This window comes from Plodia interpunctella, chromosome 21, assembly GCF_027563975.2.
Source record: "Plodia interpunctella isolate USDA-ARS_2022_Savannah chromosome 21, ilPloInte3.2, whole genome shotgun sequence".
NCBI lineage: Eukaryota > Metazoa > Arthropoda > Insecta > Lepidoptera > Pyralidae > Plodia > Plodia interpunctella.
The window spans coordinates 3,822,302-3,846,733 of NC_071314.1; the positions used below are offsets into that span (position 1 = coordinate 3,822,302).

Sequence of the window (24,432 nt, forward strand, 5' to 3'; positions counted from 1 at the left end):
TTCCGCATTAATATGTATGTATAAATATTGTTTGGACATGTTACATTGAAGATTGAATAGGATGCGAACTCTACGATTTTTATTCTCACCTAATTAAATTAAAAATCCCAAAGTTTGTAGCTCGTTGTAACCCAGTAGTTTGTAGCTTATGAGAAATAACTATTTAATATAACAATTGACGTGAAAAGGTGCCTGTGAAGGTCTAATTTCTGAATAAATGTTTTGAATTTGAATTAAAGCTTCTCGGTGAAGAACCATTTAAAACTAGCGGCGTGTGGAGCAGAAGAAGAAGAATCAGCGCCTACTTTTTATTTAACTTTTTTATTATTACTTATTACAATATGTAATGACGACTCCACGCACAATCACTGGACCAGTTCACCGAACTTGGCGGATTCAGCATACATTGCTAGTTTTTTATTAACAATGACATGAATATTGCGTAGTTTGTATGAGTTTTAATTTCGTTCGCGTCAGTATATTTATCCGAATTCGGCGATAGTGTGTAGCCGGCATGAAATGAGGCTTTTTCTACTAGTCAACCAGGAAGTGTTGTGGAAAGAAAAGCTTTTCAGTTTTTGTATATAATAATCAGTAATCATAATCAATATTATATAAAACTCTTTCCTTACTGAGTGACTGACAGACGACGTACAGCCGAAACTACTGGGCGTAGGAAGCTGAAATTTGGCATGTAGGTTCCCTGGGGAGTGTAGGTGAGCATTAAGAGAGGATTTTTGGTAATTCCACCCCGAAGGAGGTGAAAGGGGTGTAAAACTTTTACTACACCGTTGAAGTTAGTGACTAGAAAATTTGGGTTTTAGTTGTTTACAACAAATTAATACATACGTGTATCTGATTTTTTATATAATTAACCCTCAACCTTCAAAAGGGGGGGTGAAAGACTTAATACAATTTTCAAAATAAAGTGCTGAAAATTGGGTAAACATACTCTTCATGATTTTTCTTGAAGAATGACCGATATTTTACTATGCAATTTACGCGGGCGATGCCGCGGCCAATAGCTAGTACTTTATATAATACTTAATACTCCTATTTTCTTACAATGCACGTTTATCTTACGCTACCTTACTTTGTGCGTTACCTAAATTATTTCCTTTCAAATACTTGGTTAACTCGAAGAAATCCCTTTCTGGGATAAGTCCGCCTTAGTAGTAAAATAAAGAAAGAGACGCGTACACGCGTCTATTTCTTTATTTTACTATTTTCTCAGTATGTGTTTTCTTCGTGCAATAAAGAGTTTACAAACAAACAAACAATAATATCCCGTTATATATGATTATACTGACCTATGATTCAGGAATCCCCTTTAATGTATTTATGTAAATAAAATAATTTAAGGTCAAAGTTTAAGCAAACAAAAAAGTTAGTTTCAAACACGATGATGAAATATTTTGAAATTCAAAATTTCCGAAACCTCTGATGCTTTTTAAAAATAAAATAAATAATTGCATGTGCAGAGGTACAATTTTAAAAGCTTTGAGGAATTCTATCATGTGCATGGATTTAGAAAAGTACTTCGATGGAGTACCTGCTAATTCCATTGGCGTTAGCGGGTACTCCGTCCTTTTAAAGTACTTTTAAATCCAGGATTGAAATAACCATAAAGCTATTTTCATTGTGATGTTGTCGCATGTCAAATATATTCAATGATATAAAAACGCCAAATGTTATCTATTATTTTTTCAAGATTTCTTAACAATAATATCAAACATTTATTTTATTTGAAACTAGAAATAATTACAATTTTAAAACATTATTTAAAAATTAACATTAACTTTTATCAACCTTTTATACGGTCCCAATTTTTCACCTATTTCTATAATAATTTATTAATTAAGTACCTATTTTTCTTATCCAAATGCCGTAGTAAAGTTGGCATTCTCCGTTTTGGGATGATAAAATGAGTCAGTTCAAGCATACGGCTACCATTCATAAATAGACATCCTTCAATTATATTATCAGTATCGAATTTGCTTTCGACAGAAGTGATCGTGTGCGGTGGAGTGTAGTGCGACCGTGAGATCTTGAGCATGTAAACATTGCGATTGTTAATCAAGATCAAGATGGGTCCAGTAGGTTTTAAATTGTTTTTAGGGTTAGCAATTTGTAGTGTTTGTTCTGTTTGCAGTATTGCGCTTCCGTTTGAAGGACTTTATGACTTAGACATCATTCATTATAATGATTTTCATGCAAGGTAAGTACAATAATATATATTTTATACTAAGTATTTGTCGTCATTATGAAAAAAATAATTCTAATAGGTATGTACCATGGGAAATTTTGAATATAAGTCGATGTTAGTTCAATACCAATTCATTAAATTCAGATTCAAATATACCTACCTAATTAAGAACTGAAATAAAAATAATTTAATTAATGAAAAATAATTTAATTAATGAAAAATAATTTAATTAATGAAAAATAATTTAATTAATGAAAAATAATTTAATTAATGAAAAATAATTTAATTAATGAAAAATAATTTAATTAATGAAAAATAATTTAATTAATGAAAAATAATTTAATTATTGAAAAATAATTTAATTAATGAAAAATAATTTAATTAATGAAACATAATTTAATTAATGAAAAATAATTTAAAACTATTTTCTTATACAAATTATAAGAAGGTATATTTTTGTTTATATATTACTGATGAAATGAATCATGTGAAATTGGACTCTAGACTACAAAAATAGATACCTACTTAAAGAACTCTACTTGTGTGCGTATATGTAGTTAATATTATTTTTCTTTGAATTCCAACATAGTTGGCATAATGAGATCATTGTCTTATCCAAACATTTAGCCTTTTGTTTTATGAAACAGCGCTTCTGTGGATTCTTCCATTGTGAAAGTAATTTATTCAGCATTTGTGAATTAATTGTCTAGTGTTTGCGAAAACTGTTTCTCGGCCGCAAAATTATTTGAATCATAAGTTTTGTTTTTAAATTTTTTCTTTCACAAAAATAAATTTATTCGATAATGTTATACAATTTATATTATTATTATTATATATGTTTGGTCAAGATGTTTTATATTTTGTACACTTTAAAAGAAAATTGGTACCTACCTACATACAACACAATTTGGAATACCTAATTACTTAATACAGTCGTCTTTAACCACTAAATTTCAGTTATTGTTATTGTTAGGCACTTCGTGCGATGTCTCCAGATCGCGGGAAAATTGCCGGTTACGAATCCCACGCAAACAAAACTGCTGACAAAAACTAGTATATTGAAAGTGTCAAATTGAACTCATAACACCTAAGGTTGGTTTTTGTTACGAGTCCTAACTTATAAAACTTTACAGTACTTAATAATGTTGAATTTTTTCAAAATAAATGAAATATTAGTTAAAACCTAATATTATTTTATCACCATTTTAAATGAAAACATTTATTAACCACGGAAGGAATTTTCCTTCATTTATATGTATATTGCCAATCATATTGGAAACTAAACTTATTGTTTTATATAATATATTGCTGTAAATCATAAAAATACATTGATAAGACTTCCTAGAAAAAACAACATTTTACTTATAACTTTTATAAAGTATATATTTAATAATTACGTACTGGTTGTGAATGTACCAAAGGCCAGAGACAATCGATTTACTTTTCCTCGAGCGATTTGTTTAACGAAACGTGTCCTACAGGAAGTGACTGCGATTGCCGCATAGCTTCCTGTAAGTACTTAGCTACTTACTTAGATCAATATCCGCGAGGACGAAGAAAATTGATAACACTTAGTCCACCCGGTGATAAGTTTATCGATAAATAAATTGACACCACTCAACAACCCACATACACACACACACACACACACTCTATTTGGTGGATAAAACACAGGAAAAATACAGATAAATCTGGAAAAACTAAAATATTTGGCCGCACTTAGAATTGAATCCAGAACCTCCAAATGTTTGATGGACGGGTATGCTCCACAGAGTCAAAGTGTTCTTTTCTATGGAGTCATTTGCAGGTTATTCGCTTCATACACCGTGGCATTTGTAATATGATGTGGCAGTGGTGTAAACTGACAAGGGACTTTTGGCAAAATATGATTTTCAGAAATTCAAACTACTTAGTTATATTTTGTCACGGTCCAACTGGTATTTCGTCAGAAAGCCGTCAAACAAGGTTTTATTGGGTCAGCGAATGCATCGAAGTGTAAAATAATAAAGTCATAATTTTTATGTCGACCGAACTAGGGTTATTTAATTATATTGAGATAATAAATATTAGCTGTTCCCCGCTGCTGCGTCCGATAATAAGTAGCCTATGTCGCTCTCTAGGTTTCTCCACACCAAAGATCATACGCAATACGCATCATAGATCCAACGCCCTAATTTGAGGTAAATGAAGGACATACATACTTTCACATATTGGGATATGAATGTATATGGACCAAATATTATTTAGGTAACTTTAATATAATTGTTAATTTGAATATTAGTAGCAGGTATCAGTTTTACTACCTACTAGTTAAACAGTACTTACCTAAGTATAAAATATAGATCCAATAACTATTTTTTTTGTATACGGCACAATTGGTATTATTTCGCGTCACATAAGGCCGCAGACTGGGACAATGACAACTGACAACAACAACGAGGCAAATTACCTACTTTTTGTCTTAAATCTCATCAAATCAAATATATAAAAGATTACATACTACTTAGCTAGATAATTATTTTAAAACTTTAATGATTTATTATGACGCGCTATCCCCGATTTTAAATTCATCTAATTTCCAAGTTTTCATCCTACATCGGGCCGCTGTAAGCAGCCCTGCCTTAAACCTAATCTTGTCAAATTCATTTCCAGATTCGAAGAAACATCAGTATCATTCCCGACATGCCGTTTCAACAACAACTCTTGCCTGGGCGGGTTCCCGCGGCTGTACCACGAGATCCAGGTCTTGCTGGAGGAGAAACCAGACGCCGTACTGTTGAACGCTGGCGACAGCTTCCAGGGCACCTACTGGTATACACTACTCAAGTGGAACATCACCCAGGAGTTTATGAATCTCCTGCCTCATGATGCACATGTGAGTGTATTGTAGCGAAATTTACAAAACAGTAATCTTACAACTTTAAGGAAAGAAGTTATAAATGTGGCGATTGTTCCATTTGCCGTGCTCGACAAGGCCCACAAATATACTTTTAATTCAGAATAAAACGATAGGTATAGTCAACAGTACATCAAGTTATCCTGCATGAAGCTCTATGTCGCGGTAATAGCAGCGAGTTTGCAATGAATTTGGGCAGGTTGATGTGCTGTTGACTGTACAAAGGTGGGTGTTGACTTACAGAGGTCATCATGGCAACTTTACAAAAAATTATGATTATTGTCAGAAGGCTCGTGCGGGAAGAAATGTGTGGACCTAGCTAGAAACAATTTGGCCTCGCGGTATACAAAGGGCCTCGCGTAACTCATGTTTAACATAGTTGCTCGTGAATGTATATTGCCTTCTGTTACCTAAAAATGGCCTTTATAAAATGTTCGCTGGGCTTCGTGAATTGGGACGTTGCCTGATGAATCCAAATCCTAGTAAGGTCCACGTGTAGGCGTGACTAGGCCTTTGTATGTGCTAAGTAAATATCGCCACAATGATTTTGTAGTGTAAACGTGACAAATCTTTCTGTAATAGGTAAGTACGTTACATTCTTATCAATGTTTTGTATTCGTAATGTCACCTGTTGCATAACTCATTATTTTATAGCATGTCTCTAAATTTCGACACTCTAGTACCTGTTGGCAAGAAGAAAGGATTTTTAAAAAATAACGGTACAGCAAATAAATCAATATTTTTGTAAATAGTAAGTTTTCTTAGTAAGTGAATTATTTTATGTAATTCTTATGAGAATAAAGTAATTCTAAACCTAATAACAGTAGCTACTAAGTAGAAAAGTATTTATAGCTTCTGAACACAATAAATTTTCAAGAACAAGTAAGTTTTTTAAGTAGGTCATTACTAATACTATTTCCTACGTTATACAAATGGTATGTTACTTATTGGTATATAACCAATATGGTTACACATTAGGGCAAACTGAACGAATTTAGAAATAAATAAAATGGCTTAGGGGCCGAATAAAAATAAGAGCACAATACAGGGTAGGTAGGTACTTTAGAAGTAGGTAGGTAAGGGTATCAAAATTCTCATTGGATAGAAGAGCAGATTTCGAGAGGAAATTACAATAAAAAATATTATTTTTTATTTAAATGAAAAACATTAAATTATTGAAGTAAAAATAAATAAAAAATATAACGAAACCTGTATTTTGGTAGAGGCATAATTCCAAAGCGCAAGTGAAGAAGGCGCAACTCTAGTCCTGCAGCCTTTTATAGCAAAAATTAATCTTCAAGAGTAACATGGCTATTGTTTATCGCGAAAAACGTGGGAGTCGCTTGTTAATCTACTAAAATTGCAAATTCCCCAGGCCATAGGCAACCATGAATTCGACGACGGACCAGAAGGCCTGGCCCCTTACCTCGCTGCTCTCCGGGCCCCCGTGCTGGCAGCCAACATGGACACCAGCGACGAACCTTCCATGCAAGGGCTGTACAAACCCCACATAATAGTGGAGAGAAAGGGACGGAAGATTGGTATCATCGGGCTCATTACCACTGACACTAAGGTGAGGTGCTTTTATCACGAAGTCTGACGACCTTTGTAGTCTATTGGTCATCATACTGGACTGTTACACTGGAGGTACAGGGTTCAAACCCCGGTCAAGTCAAGTTTGATCTGGGTCTTGGATGTTTATTCATGTATTTAAAATAATAAATAAAATATGTTTTTATTCATCTACCATAGATCCAAATAATTTAGTAAAAATTTGGCTTAATACTTACTAACTAATGTTAGTAAATATATAATAAGATGTCCTCATCTATCTTGTTGACATAATTTTCCATTCTAAAGCGGCTTTTAAAAAACTTCCATTTTACCCGATAGACAAGCTTATAAAGCAGGGACCGGACATGCCGTTCGTTTGCTTAATCCTTTGAAAAGCTTTCCCATATTCTTATGTAACCTGTTCAATGTCTAACACCCAATCCAATGACTATCCCATATGGTGACTAACCCTTTCAAAGGATTTCCCATATGATATGGCTAACTCTTTCGAAGGGGTAACCCGTTCGTTATAGCGCTTACCCTGTTTGGCTTTCCCCTTAAATGCCTGCGGGGGGAGAGGAGTGTAGTTTTCATCACACCCCGCTCCTGTGCAAATTTGCGTAGCTCCGTGTGTGAAGAGCCTAAAAGACACGAAACGACACGTTGAATCGTGTATATAATAACGCACCGCTGTACCGCACGCGCTTAGTAGGTATTTATTGTGCATTCCAATATATTCAAATTAAGACCGTATGGCCTGAGCTTAAAGCATAAATTAGCCTGCTATCTGAACGGGTAATCCCTTCGTATGACTTACCTTAAAGAAAGGGTTTTATAGTCGTTGATATATATGTATAGTCGTCGCTTACCAAAGCAAATAAAACCCCATCAAAACCCGTGAAAGGGATAACGGTCCGGTCCCTGTTATAAAGTAGTGTGTGTAATATTATGGTAGAGTATCTCACACTATATTTACATAATTACACACACACATACATGATGTGATTTTTTTTATCTAGGCTATCATAGATCCCTATCGAGAGCAGCCTGTTGCCATCCCCGCAGGAACCCATCAATTCTTTGATAAATAAAACAATATTTTCGAACTTAGGTTAGGGGCTAACTCAGTCTATGTGGTTAGGCTATTATATAAATTGATTTATATTTACAAAAACAATTGCATAACATATAGGTACTTAACATATTGTCATGTGTTATCTTAATCTGACGAATCTCACGCCACCGACGTGTAGACATCACAATAAAATATTTATTATATCTAGTTATGAATACTCTCAGATATAAGTGCCTAGATAACGAATGTCTTCTTTATTATACCTACCTATATTAAGGACTGTTGCTTAGGAAATAAAGTAAAAGTAAATAAATGAGTATGTGTAATACAACTAGCTGTTGTCCGCAGTTACAATCGGATGAATGATCAGACAAATTATATCAGTTACATTGTCATATTTGTCATACAAAATTATATGTATTATCACTATTATCATCGTACCTGTTTCACAATTAAATATTCTTATTCGAACTTTCACCCATATTTTCTTACATGCTGATAGAAAAAAAAAACCTGTTTTCTCGGGGTTTTAACTAAATGCTTAATTTAAGTGAGTGATATAAGACGCAAGTGTTAACGTCATTATCGTAGTGCGTTCGAAAACATAATGAATAATGAAATTGCACAGCGGAATTTAAAGGGGCATTGAGTGGAAATCTTGTGGAAAACGTGGAAATCTTTTCTTATTATCTCATCATAGATCAACAAAAAGAAATAAAATTGTATTACGCATAGATTACAGGTTCCTTTTTGGTGAAGATTTCAGCTAAATTATCGGTAAAATATATTTCATCAAATTAATATTCATTATAATAATTTCCAGCAACTGTCATCACCAGGCAGAGTGATCTTCACCGACCCCGGAGAAGCGACCCGGAGGGAAGTGCAGGCGCTTACTGAACAAGGGGTGGACATCATTATTCTGTTATCACATTGCGGATTGGATGTTGATAAGTATGCAATAGTTTATATTTCTTTTAGACTAATGGCTCATTCCGGTTTCGTTCGGGTAAAAGCATCATTAAAATTTCCTTAGGAATCAGACTAGGTTGATTTGACCTAGGCTAGGTGAAAACCGTTCAAAAATCCGTTCACGTTTATACAAACGTGATTAACTCGAAAACTACCGGACAGAGACAACAGAGAAACTTATTTTTATGTTATTAAGGTTATACAATACGTTAGACGAAGTTTTTTTCTGCAATATTCACCAATTAGGTAGTAAATGACAATTTTTGTTGTATAACTTTGGTATGTTATGAGTAGAACATGATAAACAGAACTGGGTTTTAAAGATAACAATGTGAAAAACAATTAGGAGTTTTGTCCATAAAATATATTGTATATTTATGTACCATTCAAGTCACGTTCATATAGTTCATGTAAGTAGATAATATGGATCGACTTCTGTCTGTAGATCCACATGAAGATTACAGTCTACTTATTCAATTAGAAACAATTGTCCATAAATGAATGCGGTCACGAACTGAATGACACTGGTGATTACATATAGATACAGATATAGAATTGTGACGTAGGTATTGTAATTCAAACCTAGGTGGTGCTAGAGTAAATTCAAACCTTTACGTCACTTTATGTTTGTGGAATTAGTATATACCTAAGTATATAGTACTTACCTAAGTATTTAAAATAATCATTAATGATTTAAAGTAACAAGTTTCGTTTAATACGTATACCTATGTAACGTTTGGATGCACAAAAAAGTGATTCTAATTTTCTAACCACAATTTAACAAAATCGAAATTGTTGAATAAATAAAAAAAAAGAAAAAAAAAGGTACGTAGCTAACGCCGTAACAATTTAATAAGGGCCCGCGAACTGCTGCTATGATTGGGACGCGAACATTAGGTGGTCCCTGAGGTCTACTAGTGGAAAGAGGGCACCTTGGCATTGCTGTTCAAGCAACTTTGTGATAGGTTATGGATGTGATGGGATCAGGGAAGCTAACTCTTTTCACCATTGTCATTAGGCTACTACAATAATTAGATAGGCCCAAACCGATTAAATTGTCATAGGATCCAAAAGGTATAGCTATAATATATACTAGATGCCACTAATGAAAAATTAAACAATCATTTTACAAATGTTTTCTATTTGCGTAAAACTTTTGTACAATCCAATCCATTTTCGAAAATTAATTTAATAGGTATATTTATATTTTCAGAAAATTAGCGAAAGACCACGGCGAGCATATAGATATAATCATTGGTGGCCACACTCATTCGCTGTTGTGGAATGGGCCTGCGCCCAGCGGCGAGGCTGTGGCGGGCTCGTATCCTGTCTTCATTGAGAATACCGCTTCTGGGGACAAGGTCAGTATATCATCACCAACAGCCATTTAAATGTCCCCACCGCCGGGGCATAGTAATATCCATAATAAGGAAGAAGGCTCCTTATATATTGATAACACGCGGGCCCATTGCGAATTGGCCGGTTTTAACAGCTTCAAATACAACCGGGGCCAACGGCTTAAAATTCCTTCCGAAGCACGGAGGAGCTCAAGATTGTGATCATTTTTGATTACCTACCCAATGACCAACCAATTATGTAGAGTTAAGATCCGTAAATGAATGAAAAGTATTAAAAATATTTATAATTCTAGAATTGCAAAATGGAAAATTCTTGATTTTCAAATAATAAAATGATGAACTCGACCTACCTTTGGAAGTGACCTGCATTAAAAAAAATACCTGCATTTCTTCTTTCCAGGTGATGATAGTACAAGCATCTGCCTTTTCGAAGTACATGGGCAATTTGACACTGTCCTTCGACTATCTTGGACGATTGATCGAATGGGACGGGGGTCCTATCTTCCTAAACAGGTCTATAGATGAAGGTAAATATGGGCGAATGTTATTGTAACTTGTTCTTTGAAATAAAATAAATTATACTCCAACTAGTTAAATCGGATATATATATATATATATATATATATATAATAAAAATAATAAAATAAATATAATAAAAAGTTTGTATAACATGATATCCTGTGCCGTCCCAATTTTAGAATATACTATTGCTAATATACTTTAATGAGTATTATTGCACAGTGCCTATAGTACAGTTATTTATTTTCTTCACTTTCTTCACAGACTGTATAGAATTATGATATTTTACAGACCAGGAAATTAAGTCAAAACTGGAGCCGTACGCGAAAATGGTACACGAAGCGGAGAATGTAAAAATTGGAGAGTCGAGTGTGTACATGAATTCGGATGACTGTGTGTTCGGAGAGTGTGTTTTGGGAGACGTGCTGGTTGATGGATTGAACGAATTCGTAAGTATCTACAGGACAAGAACATCTGGCCCGGTGACACCGTCAACACCGACAGCGTCGCTGTTCTCTAATCCCACTAATATCTTGGGAATTTCTTAAAATATATTAATTTTCGCTAAGAAATAAACGAAATTAATTAAAATGTGAGGTGGCGCTAGTGTGCATAGAGTAATCGCCTTAAAAGCTCCCAATTCACGCAGATTACCCTCCATAGTGTCGCTCCCAGCGATTCATACTTGCATGCTGTTTACGCGATTTAGTTTGCACTGTTTTAATCTACAAAAATATTTTCAGGGGAAACTACATATAAATTCAAGTCATGATTTTCTGTCATTCATGCAACGAGGAAACATCAAAGCTTCTATACGAAATGGAAGTAAGTATTTTTATGTATATAAAATAGCATGCCTATTATTTATACAGATTAAAATATTCTCGAATACCGAAGAAGAAAATGATAGTAGTCAGTTCATTATGTTTCACCTAAATGCTTTGATCATTACATAATGAATACTTTGAAGTACCTAAGTACATAAGAAGATACATTCGATGGAAGATAACTGTTAAACATCCGTACATAATTGTGACCTAAAAAAAAATAGAAAATCTGTCCAAAAATGACGGAGAAATTGTTGAACATTCATGAAAAAAATAATACACTCGAACATATAACCTCATATCTGCAAAAGTCGATATATTTTTTTATAATTAAAAACTTATTAACTTTATAATTAAAATACTTTAGATTTTGAGTAATAATCCTGATTGTTTTAACTACACTGATATACTTTAATGAGTATTAATTATGGAATAAATGAGTATTAATTATGGAATAAATGAGTATTAATTATGGAATAAAAACAACTAAACTGATATAAATCAGTTTAGTTTTTTTTATTCCATAGTTACAGTATAACAAAAATCACATTACGTTTATACTGTCGTATCATTGTTTATTGTAAACAACAATTGAAATGAGCGAACATAGACCATAAATAAATGCGATACATTTATTTTCATAAGCTAAAGTTTTTGTAAATTTTTAGGTATAACCTACGGCATGATGTTCGAGTTGTTACCCTACAACGATAGGATACAAACGTTTGAGATAGAAGGAAAGTACATCAGGGAAGCTTTGGAGAGGAGCGTCAGGAGTGCGTGGGCTTACCATCCCTTCAAAGGGCCCTTGGTGCTGCAAGTCTCGGGTAAAATAATAAAAATAATACTCTACCAATTTGCAGTTTCTATCCCATAAAATACTTTTTATTTATTAGCTGATGTTATCCCACTGCTGGGCAAAGACCTATGCGTCGCCAACCATCCCTGCCCGTTGTTGATAATGCTTTTATTTTTTAGGTCTCCGCGTCAACTACGATCTATCGAAGCCGGAGGGCGAGCGCATAACTTCAGTGGTCGTAGGTTCGAGTGCCAGTCCGCTTGGCGACGACACTCTTTATCAAGTTACTATACCTGCATTTCTGTCTGATGGTGGGGATGGGTTTACTGTAAGTTATGTTGTATTTTTTAAAGCATATTAGGCAATGAGAATGCGGGAAAAATATGTATATATAAGTATATAACAATTATAAACCTCTGGCATAATAGCGTTTTTCAGCAGTGTTAGTTCGGGAATTCCAGTAATTTGTATATTTTTTAAGAGAAATATAATCAATACCTATTCAAATTCGACGTGAAAATATGTCTCTATCGGCCTATTTCTGATGATAATCTATCTGACGGGTTGCAAATCAGTTTGCACCGATTACTGATATTAAAATTTTCTTTTACAGATGTTCAAAGAAGGCAGGAGGAATGTACAGGTGATAGGTCGAGACCAGAATGCTTTCCAGGATTACCTTAAGAAGTATTCTCCATTGAACCCTAGTCTTGATGGAAGAATTATTATCACTAACGGATAGACGGAAAAGCTGTTTTTTTTACAATATTTAAAAAAAAACTGCTCGCATTAAAGTCAGAAATATGTTTTATGGAGTTATTAAACTGTACCATCAATAGCACTTTAAGATATTCATATTCACAGCAATCTCGCCTCTATTACCGCGGCATACAGGTCCATACAACTTGTTGAATTTATTAACGTAAATAACTAAGTAATGAATTTTCTTTCATTACCCTCTCTCATTTTCCATTTCCCTCTCTCATTTTCCATTTTTCCCAGTTCTTCCTCAGCCATATTGTTAAGGCCTGAGCACAGAGTTCGCTTTCCTACTTTTTCTACTCCACTTCGCTCAGCCTCTCTTTAATACACTACACATATGCAAAACAATAATTTTTCTCTCATAGGGTTTTCTCATATTTCTTCCCCAGCCGTTGAGCTTCGGAACCCAAGGATCGCGAAATCTTCTTCAGACCTCATTGCATGTAATTGACACCTCCATAATAGCTCCTGCCAGTGCTATACTATCCTCATAAATGTATGTTGAAAATATCTGTTGTTTTTTTAAGTGTCGAATATTTAATAAACCAAAGTTACATTTAAAAAATCGTATGCATTTTTATTTTTAATAACTGGTATAATACCAAATAAGAAATAAATACGGAGGCATTTTGCACTTTTAAATTAATTTATACCTATGTACCAACATAGATAAAAAAATTACTTTTTCTAAATGTCAGAAACATGGAGCTTGTAGGACAGTAATTTTTAGTGCCGTCATTATATAGGAGACAAAAAGCTTTAAATAACCTACCACGTAAATACTTTTCCTACTTTATTTTGAAATCAATCAATAGATATAAGAACATGGAAGTGTGTCAAGTAGCCAATTTATATGTATAAACTTTATATATTATTATTCAAGTAGTCGGAAACAAAAGTCCTAGAACCAATAGAAAATTAGAAACGTTACAGTGCGACAGAAATGCGCTTCGACGCTCGTTCGACTAGCAAATATTTGCCTAGAGCGGTCGCCGAGCGGGTATTGAAGTATATATCTAAAGTGAAAAGAGTTGACAAGATACCATTTTTTCGTATTAGGTACTGTTAATAGTTGAGTAGATGTTAATACAGGCTTAGCAAATGGTCAACTCTCAACGGCTCACACCATGGAGCTGTGGGTAGCAACTTTTTGATGCAAAGCATGCTCAAAAGCAACTCTTATTATCTTTTTCATCTGTGGTCCGACCTCTCTTTCTTATAATGTATAAAAACATTTTATTTCATGTAATAACATTAATTATACAGTAAAAATATCAGTTACCTATATTATATACCTTACAGACTAACATACGTACGTATACATATAAAATATACTTAAAACTATGTCACACGTATGACGGCGACAGCAAATAAATATTAATTGATCGACGTGTGGAGCGCCGAGTCAGCAGGCAGTCGCAATTACTTTCACCGTGTGCAAGGAGAGGTCGAATCTTAAATGAAAGTCTTACACAAATATATACTTTGTTTCAAAAAAATTGTTGTGCTGGATTTGGTATAACTTCTAAGGGCTACTAAGCACAGAGCTTGTATGTTTAATCCAATGAACAAAAACACAGAAACTGGCACAACACACTAAAATTACCAGGTTTCTTGTCTTCTCCACGTATCGTTATTCAATGTTAAAAATATTTTTAATGCCGGGTCACCTTTTGGCAAACATCTCATTTTTGTAGACCAGATTTTTACATTCACCGAAAACAAATGTTTACATCAAACAAATTCCAATTTATTTATTTGTTATTCATTTACCTAAGTATTTTTTGATAAAATTACAAGTACCTAACATTGATCACGGATCATTACGAAAGTGACATGCTTATATCTTTTAAACCATCTCTACTTTAGCTTGGTCTAGTATTCTAGATCGTCATCATATCGAGTGTGTTATTGCTAACACTGAGCAATAACACACTCGATTTTGTTCAAGTCGCCTAAAGGCATCTGACATGACTTTTACGACTACTTACCGCTATCTAGTGGCAGGTAGTCGCATACACACTACTGAACTAAACTGTCCACCAGTGTGCAGGTTTCCTCACGATGTTTTCCTTCACCGGAAGCAAGTGGTCTATGAAAAACACTAGGTATATATAAGTCAGATTGGTATACAAACTCTTATGGCACGAGTAAGATACGCATCTGAGACCTTTAGATCAACAGGCGGGCGACTTAACCATTACACCAAGACCGCTTCAGAATTCTAGATGTCTATTGTATGTGGGTAATAGATACACACACCTATACATATATTTATATCTGTGCTGTGCTAAGCCAGGATATATCGCTGGTTTATGTACGAGTATGTATCGATCTAAACAATATCGTTGACCAGTGGTCGGCACAAGACGTGAGGATTGCCATTAACGACAGACTGCCTCACATACAGATATTGCTATCAAACACATGCACGACTAGTGGGTTAAGGTACGGTTCCATTGTCACTTCAAGTTCGTTTTTTCTTGTCTTCATTATGTAAACAATCGTACAGAAATATAAATTGAAATAAGTAGTAGATCTTTTTAGGAAATCATTGTCGTGAAATGTTTTACTTCAGAATATAATAGTTATTAATATTATTGATTTATTTTAACTAAACTCAGGTATAAGTACTGTAATGATACTCCTTCATTACATTTTAAAAACCTCTTTATTGCATTTCGAACGAAGAACAGAAAAACCAATAAGATTTTATTTGATGTATGTTTTGACGCAGTCAGCCCCCAGAGCTGAATAAGATTGTTTAAATGTAAAGCCTCGTAAGGAAAAACTGACTATACCTATCAGCAGCGACTGTATCGTGGATATATTTATGTAATAAATGTAAATAATCTTTTAGAATAAAGCACATATTTTTTTCTTCTCTCCATATTATTATTAAGTTGACAAGAACAGAACTGTACCTTTAGCAGGACACTAATATCAAAACTAGATTGGTTTCATCGTTCGTGAGACGAGATTAAGTCGGCTCGACTTGATTAAGTCTACTAGGCAGACGCCGAAGGTGCATCTGATTCTAAGGGGCTTCAGGGGTTACCACATGACTTTTGTAAAGCCAAGGGGTTTTGTCAACGATTTTACGATGGAAGCTATAATGTGTAGTTTTTGCTCCTGGTTAGGACCTCTCTGTATCCTCACGAGGATATGTAACTAGGCGCAACCTAACTGATGCTATAAAATGCGAAAGTAAGTTTTTTGTTTTTTACTTCTTCACGCTCTATATCTACTCAACCAAACCAATATTCTTGAAATTTTGCATAAGTACATGTAGTTTGAAGAGGGATATAGGGTATTTTTCATCCCAAAAAAAACCTAACTGTTGCCATCTGAAAGTAGTACATTTTGCGGATGACACGTTGCTAAAATTTTGCGAGATAAAAATCCATACTAATATTATAAAGAGAAAAGTATCTACTTACACATAAAAAAGTTCCATCAACATCAGCCATTGTAATCTCGCCACTGAATTGGCTAGGATTTCCTTATGGTTAAAAAAACCCATAATTTAGATTTAGAGTCATAAAATCAACAGATAAACAACACAAAAAGCTGTAAAACACGAAATGGCAAACAAAAAATCTCGACCAAAATATCTCCGAACACCTGGTTGAAAACGTGTGCTTGTTCACGCAAAAACAAAAGTTTCATCAGCTAAATGGGCCCACGAATATGTCTGATGCCAGTGCACTGAGGGCCTTCATTTTGACACCTATTTTCCTCTGCCCTAATTTTTCGGCAAACGATATTGCTAGTCCGTAGACAGAGAAAACAATAGACTTCGTCTTCGTTTCACTTATACAATAGAAACAATTTTTTTTAATTTCCTCGGGGCAAGTGCAATATCATATTTAATTGCGTACATATTTAAATATGTTTACTGCAGATATTTTTAACATAAAGCTGACAATGTAAACATTGCTCTTGACATAAATTATGTCTAACTACCAAATTACATTCTAACGATCATGCACCAGCGGGTCAAAGCAGAATGTTGGCCTTCAATGAAACAAACCAAAATGAGATACGATATTAGTTTTATTCTATGTTGTTCGGTTTTGCTTTTTATTTTAAAATTCCAGTCTAATATTATAAAGGCGAAAGTACCATACATGCTCAAACTGCTGGGCCATTTTTATGAAATTTGGTATTGAGGTAGCTAATTCCTTGGATTAACATAAGGTACTTTTTTTCTCGAAAGTTCACGATTTGTAGATGGCGTTTTCGTATTTAAAACGGGTATATAAAAACTCGCGGGTGCAGTTAGCAAAAAATATGTGCAGACTTTGGCAAAGGCAATCTATTGAAGTTATGCCAGTGACCCGGATGGGTCCGTCCTACGAATGTCGATGCTAATTTTAGTGGCGAATGAAAATAGCGTTTTTGACATTGTAAATTAAACTTAATATACTTTATATACGACTTTACCTTGTTTATAAACGTATTTTTTTATTATGACTATAATTAACCTTTTTAATCCATTTCAGATAGAACGCATCATGTCTTTCCGAATCGTCCAGCTTCTGGAAAATTTCTGGCCTGACCGGGAAAACGTAAGATGAAACTGAGATTGTCTAACTTGCGCTGATTAGTCCAAGCAACAATGGCCCTTCTATCTAAAATTACGAGTTCTGGTACCTCGACGGCGACACGGTTCGGAGAACATAATAAGAAATCAAATATTTTATTTTCAAAGACAATTGTCTATTTTTGTTTGTGTGTAAAATATGATTGCCGATACTGATAGACTGCAAATACCATTGCTATAAGTTTTAGCTTCCTGTTATATGTATACTTGGATAATATTTTATATTTCTTTTATAATACTGTTGTTATGTATATTATATTTGATTTAGAAAGTCTGCGCTAAAGTCTATGGTAAGAATTTTGTGAATTTGTAGTTTATTGTTTGATAAAATGTTATATCTAGTACAATAAGTTTGGACACCCGGACAATAAACCAATATATTTAATAATAAAATGATCAAGTGAAGTAGGTATGTATATTATTGTAGTGTATGTGAACCTACATACACTGTCTCGTGTGTCGAGTAGATAATGTCACTACATCAGTGTCACGAGAGCCGTAGGCGAGTGTGGATGTAGGAGACAGTTATCACTAGGACATTGCCGAGCCAGTGACGATACAGACGAGAAATTAGGAGGAGTTACATGTGGCGACGAGGAAAAAGGTATTATTATAAATTTATCTTAAAAGGGAAAAGATAATAACCATTTTATAGGGAATTTCATAATCCGGTCACATCAAAATCCGTTAGGTTTAAAACAAAAATATGAGATTGTGTGTACAATTTTTCACACCGATAATACGATGATAAGTACGTAGATGTGTGTGAATTTGATCATAATATAAAATTATATGCATCTTTGATAATATTTTATGTTTGCATACAAAAATCATAATCCGTAAATTCAAATTAATTTCTTAGGTACGCATTCATTAGTGTTTTATTTTATAACCCAATGAAATTATATACGTACTGTGACTAAACATTATGATGTATATCTGCAAGGCATTCTTATTTAGCCGCATTATACAATTTTTACAAATAGAAAAATAAATTATCGGGAAAATAAAGCCAATGTTAAAAAAAAATAAAGTGAAGATAATAAACCTATACAGCCAAAGTTATCTACACAGCAAAAATTTTTTTTTTTTCTCATAGTACAAACATTCATATCACGTCAATTGATGTTACGACATAATAAAAAAAAAAAGTTGAGTTTTTATTGCGAACGTTTTCAAAATAATTTTAATTTTGGTTGAAATGAAAACCTTATTAGGTACCTACGCAAAGTAGCTGCAAATATTATACCTAAATTGATAAAGTTAATAATTAATACACACAGAAATTATTTGTTTTATTGTAGTGTTTGCCTTGTAGGTATAGGTAGTAACCTCCATTAAATTGGAAATGGTTGTAAAACCTCCATTAAATTGGAAAATTACTGGTAATTCTGTGTGCGACTGAAGCATAGACAGAAGTTACCTCCATTAAATTGGGAATGGTTGCAAAACCTCCATTAAATTGGAAATTTATTGGTAATTCTGTGTGCGATTTAAGCATAGACAGAAGTTACCTCCATTAAATTGGAAATGGTTGCAAAACCTCCATTAAATTGGAAACTTACTGGTAATGCTGCGTGCGATTTAAGCATAGGCAGAAGTTACCTCCATTAAATTGGAAACTTAACAGAAATTACCTTACACGGTAATGTGTTTGTAGTTAACACTTTTTGATAGTTCTGTCATATAACAGTCAATTAAAAACAGGAGCCCCTCGTTTAAAATATTGACTTTCATGCTTACCACGAGTAAGATGGAAGCAACTGAAAGACTATAATTATGTTTATTTCAGAATATCCCAAACAATTTGAAAACCATGGCTAATACACTACCGCCATTGGAAGCGATAGACGTTGAGGGAGATACTGTTTCTGTTGGAGGTAGATGGGAAAAATGGAAGCGAGCACTGCTGATATATCTTGATGCCGCCGAAATTACAACACCTCAAAAGAAAAGAGCGACATTATTACATTTTGGAGGAATTGGTCTCCAGGAAATTTATTATAATTTACCCGGTGCTCATGTTGAAGTGCAGGACGGAGTTGATATCTTTCAGGCGGCATTAGAGAAACTGGATGAATTCTTTCTTCCTAAACAAAACCGTGTGTATGAACGCCATATGTTCAGACTCCTTAAACAAGACGATGGTGAAAAATTCGAACGGTTTTTAGTTAGGCTTAGGAAACAGGCGGATAAATGTAATTTTGACAAAAAAGATGATCACCTCATTGACCAGATCACAGAGAAATGTGCCTCTTCTGAGCTACGTAAGAAAATTTTAACCATCGGTGACAGCATTACTCTGGAAAAAATTATACGTGAAGCTAATACATTGGAAATAGTAAACAATCAGTTGGAAAACTATGGGAGCAAAAAGGAAGGAGATAAGGAAATAAATGCTATACTGTATAAAAACAAAAAAGAAGAGAGTTTACAGGAAAAACAAACGAGTTTCAAGAGGAAAAGCTGTGGTAGGTGTGGCAGTACTCGTCATCAATCAGAGGATGATTCATGTCCAGCAAAAGGGAAAAAATGCCATCATTGTGGGAGAATTGGACACTTCCGACAGTATTGTAAAACACCAAAAGGATATGTGAAAAGGAAAAACGAGGAACAAGGAACCTCAAAAGATAATAAAGGACAAGCTCGAAATATAAGAGATAATAAGAAAAGGAAAATAGAAGTAGACTATGTTTTTAATGTTGAAGATGATGCAACAGTGGACTGCTCGATTGGTGGTATAAAAATTAACATGTTAGTAGATTCTGGCTGCAAAGTTAATCTGATTACAAAAGAAAGCTGGGAAAATTTGAAAAGTCAAGGAGCGAAAGTTGGAAATCAAGTCCCTAACCCTAACAAAATCTTATTTGCTTACGGAAGTGATATTCCACTTAATATCACAGGATCGTTTGAAACTGAAATTGCCATAAATAATCGGAAAGAAGAAGCTACAGTTTATGTTATTTCTGGCGGTACTAGAGATCTTTTAGGAAAGGACACAGCTAAAAAGTTAGGCGTTCTTAGAATTGGCGTTGAAGTAAATATTATTGACAACGATAAAATATTGCCATTTGCCAAAATTAAAGATGTGCTCATTGAAATCCCCATTGATGATACAATTAAGCCCGTATCGCAACCATATAGACGGATACCAATTCCTTTAGAAGAGAAAGTGGAAAAGAAAATTCAAGAATTACTTACGCGAGATATAATCGAAGAAGTCCAAGGACCTTCAAAATGGATATCTCCAATGGTTCCTATACTTAAAGGAAGTGGTGATATAAGATTATGTGTAGATATGCGACGTGCTAATGCAGCTATAATGCGAGAAAATCATCCTTTGCCATGCATGGATCATTTCCTGCCTAAGGTTGGTAAAGCTAGATACTTTAGCAAATTAGACATAAAGGATGCATTCCATCAATTGGAACTTCACCCAGATAGTAGGTACATAACCACCTTCATCACATCTAAAGGATTATATCGATATAAAAGACTGATGTTTGGTATTAGCTGTGCTCCAGAAATTTTTCAGAAAACCTTGGAAAACCTTTTGATGAAGTGTGATGGCGTCATAAATTTCATCGATGACATATTGGTTTTTGGTGATAACGAAGCTCAACATGATATGAGACTGAGGAAAGTATTGGACACACTTAGGAATAGTGGGGTGTTGTTGAATGATGAGAAGTGTATATACAAAGTACAAACCGTAAACTTTTTAGGACACGAATTGACCCCCGATGGAGTGCGACCCTTGTCCAAATACATAGACAGTATAACTAACTTCAGAGTTCCAGCCACTATTGAGGAACTACAGAGTTTTCTTGGTTTGACAAATTATGTTAATAAATGGATACCTAATTTTGCAACTAAAACTGAGCCATTAAAAGAGATTTTGAGGAAAAAACTAGGGAAAACTTCTGACATCAGTCCCTATTGGTTGAGTGCACAAGATAAAGCTTTTAAAGATCTTAGAGCAGCCCTATCTCACATAAAATCTCTAGGATACTACGATGTTCGAGACCGAACACAGGTCATCGCTGACGCTAGTCCAGTAGGGCTAGGAGCTGTGTTAGTCCAGGTCGACTCGAAAGGTCCAAGAATAATTGCATATGGTAATAGAACGCTTACTGATTGTGAACGGAAATACAGCCAAACTGAAAAAGAAGTTTTGGCACTTGTTTGGTCCGTAGAACACTTTAACATCTTTCTTTTCGGGAAACAGTTCGATCTTGTTACGGATCATAAACCTTTGGAGATATTGTTTGCGCCAAAATCTAAACCCTGTGCAAGGATTGAACGATGGGTACTGAGATTACAGTCCTATAAATTCACTGTGATCTATAAACCAGGGAAGATGAATATAGCGGATCCTCTATCACGTCTATGTGTTTTGGGCTCTACAGGCAAATCTGGAGGTGATGAATATGTACATCAGATAGTTGAACTGGCTAGGCCTAAAGCTATTTCGTTGAAAGATATAACTCAGGCTTCTTTAAATGACAAGGAAATAATTGGCGTGAAGAAGGCAATATACGCACAAGAGTGGGTTGAGTCTGTGAAAAACTATAAAATTTTTGAAAATGAACTATGTTTTTATGGCGATATACTGCTCAAAGGACATCGAATTGTAATACCTCAGATATTGCGGAAGAACGTTCTTGATGCGGCACATGAAGGACATCCAGGAGTGGTTGCAATGAAAGGTCGACTGAGATCAAAAGTGTGGTGGCCGAGAATCGACAAGGACGCAGAAAATTTAGTGAAATCGTGTAAAAGTTGCACGTTAGTTGGGATTCCTAATCCCCCCGTTCCTATGAAGCGACGCGAGCTTCCTGTAGCTCCTTGGATTGACGTGGCAATGGATCTGTTGGGCCCTCTGCCCAATCATGAATACTTACTGGTACTTGTGGACTATTATAGCCGTTATAAAGAAGTTAAGATTACTAAATCTATCACTAGCTTACAGATTATCACGCTGCTTAAAGAAATTTTCAGTAGACTTGGATATCCAGTTTCAATTACAGTAGATAATGGTAAACAGTTTGTCAGCAATGAATTCCGAACATACTGCAAGGAATGTAACATCACATTATTCAATACGGTTCCATATTGGCCTCAACAAAACGGGGAAGTTGAAAGGCAGAATCGGGACATTTTGAAACGGCTCAAGATTAGCGTTATAGAAAAGAAAAATTTACAAGAAAGTCTGTGGGAGTATCTCACAATGTACAATAGTACACCACATTCCACAACCGGAAAGACTCCATCGGAACTATTTTTCAGACGTCAAAATAAAGATAAAATTCCTTCTTTACATGGTTTAGATAGCCTTGATATTGATACGGATGTTAGAGAGCGGGACAAAATTCAAAAGGAGAAAGGAAAGGAATATGGAGATAAGAAGAGGAGAGCTACGGAATCAAATCTGAATGATGGTGACAAGGTTTATATTAAGAATATGGAAAAGACAAACAAACTCAGCTCGGATTACGACCCTACACCCTATACAGTTGAGTCTGCCAAGCACGGAGATGTCACTGTCAGGAATGACGAGACTGGAAAGGAATTGAGAAGAAATGTGGTCCACCTTAAAAGAGTAGAAGGTAAATGGACCACAGTTCCAGACAAAAACCTTGACAGTTCAGGAAGTGATGATTTGTCCATTGATTAGATAGGTTCAGTAGGTATAATGCTCAAGAGCGATTCTGATTATAATAGTGTCAGTCATAAATTAGTACCATTTCTAGAACGAGTTCAAAAAGCAATATAAATTCTTTAAATACATCTGTAGTTTAATTAATTTAACAAGGGAGGGATGTAGTGTATGTGAACCTACATACACTGTCTCGTGTGTCGAGTAGATAATGTCACTACATCAGTGTCACGAGAGCCGTAGGCGAGTGTGGATGTAGGAGACAGTTATCACTAGGACATTGCCGAGCCAGTGACGATACAGACGAGAAATTAGTAGGAGTTACAATTATAATATGATTTTATTTATTTTTACACATTTAATTTATATCACAGACATATTGTTAATACTTATTATGTCAGTGATTTATATACAGGAGTAATATTGGCACTTGTATGACATGGAGATGGGGGCGTTGGTATAAAATTTGAATTTAAAAATAACGGGTCCCGCGGCCACTCTTGGAAACCTTCAAATGTCAATTTAAAATGTAAATTTTTTGTTCAACAGCAGCGACTACCTCATCGGGCCAGATAAGTTTGCAAACCTGTAGTACCAATTTTTTTCACATCCAGGACATGAATGACATTTGTTTTTTTATGTGGCCTGTGAGACGGCTTACTGTCAAAACTCTTACATACAAAAAGATTTTATTTACGAAATAAGATAAATTGTAGATAAATCCCATTCCAACACTGACTAAACCGTTATGGAGAAAGGTTCCACCTACCTCTTGAAAGTTTATCTACTTTAGATAATCTTCTTGACATTTGCTTAAATATAGTTCGGTTTCTAGAAAAAGAACAGAAAGAAAATACTGAAAAAATACAATACTTACATACCGGGATAAAAGGTTCAAGCAGGCGAAGTTGCAGGCAAAAGCTCGTTTATTTATATGTATTTCAGCTTGTGTAATATTAAAGCTCTGACATAAATATTAATTTATTACTGATGCTATTGCTAACAGAAGAATGTCTCGCTTACATTGGATATAAGGCCTTACTTACTACGTTCACTTTCAACAACCAAGGTCAGCCTAGAAGAAAAACCATTATACCTACATGTACTTACTTAACTTGTAGAAAATTTAATTTAGGTAGCTAAATATAGACATTTCGCCACGGTAGGTATTTCAACTGTTTTATATTTGTAATCTTTTA

General features: G+C 34.5%; 2 protein-coding genes across 2 annotated transcripts; both read left to right on the top strand.

Moving 5' to 3' along the window:
• The first annotated feature begins 1,980 nt into the window (after positions 1-1,980).
• LOC128679266 (apyrase-like) lies at positions 1,981-13,533 on the top strand. The gene is made up of 11 exons (XM_053761386.2): positions 1,981-2,218; positions 4,859-5,081; positions 6,478-6,675; positions 8,555-8,685; positions 9,917-10,064; positions 10,462-10,588; positions 10,872-11,029; positions 11,324-11,405; positions 12,076-12,234; positions 12,386-12,534; positions 12,820-13,533. The coding sequence occupies exons 1-11, from the start codon at positions 2,088-2,090 to the stop codon at positions 12,946-12,948; spliced, it is 1,635 nt and encodes a 544-aa protein (XP_053617361.1). The 5' UTR covers positions 1,981-2,087; the 3' UTR covers positions 12,949-13,533.
• A 4,490-nt stretch (positions 13,534-18,023) lies between these two features.
• On the top strand, positions 18,024-23,364 carry LOC128679472 (uncharacterized protein K02A2.6-like). Its single transcript, XM_053761753.2, has 2 exons — positions 18,024-18,178; positions 19,367-23,364. Exon 2 carries the CDS (start codon positions 19,391-19,393, stop codon positions 23,249-23,251), a length of 3,861 nt encoding a protein of 1,286 aa, XP_053617728.1. The 5' UTR covers positions 18,024-18,178; positions 19,367-19,390; the 3' UTR covers positions 23,252-23,364.
• Positions 23,365-24,432: the final 1,068 nt, after the last annotated feature.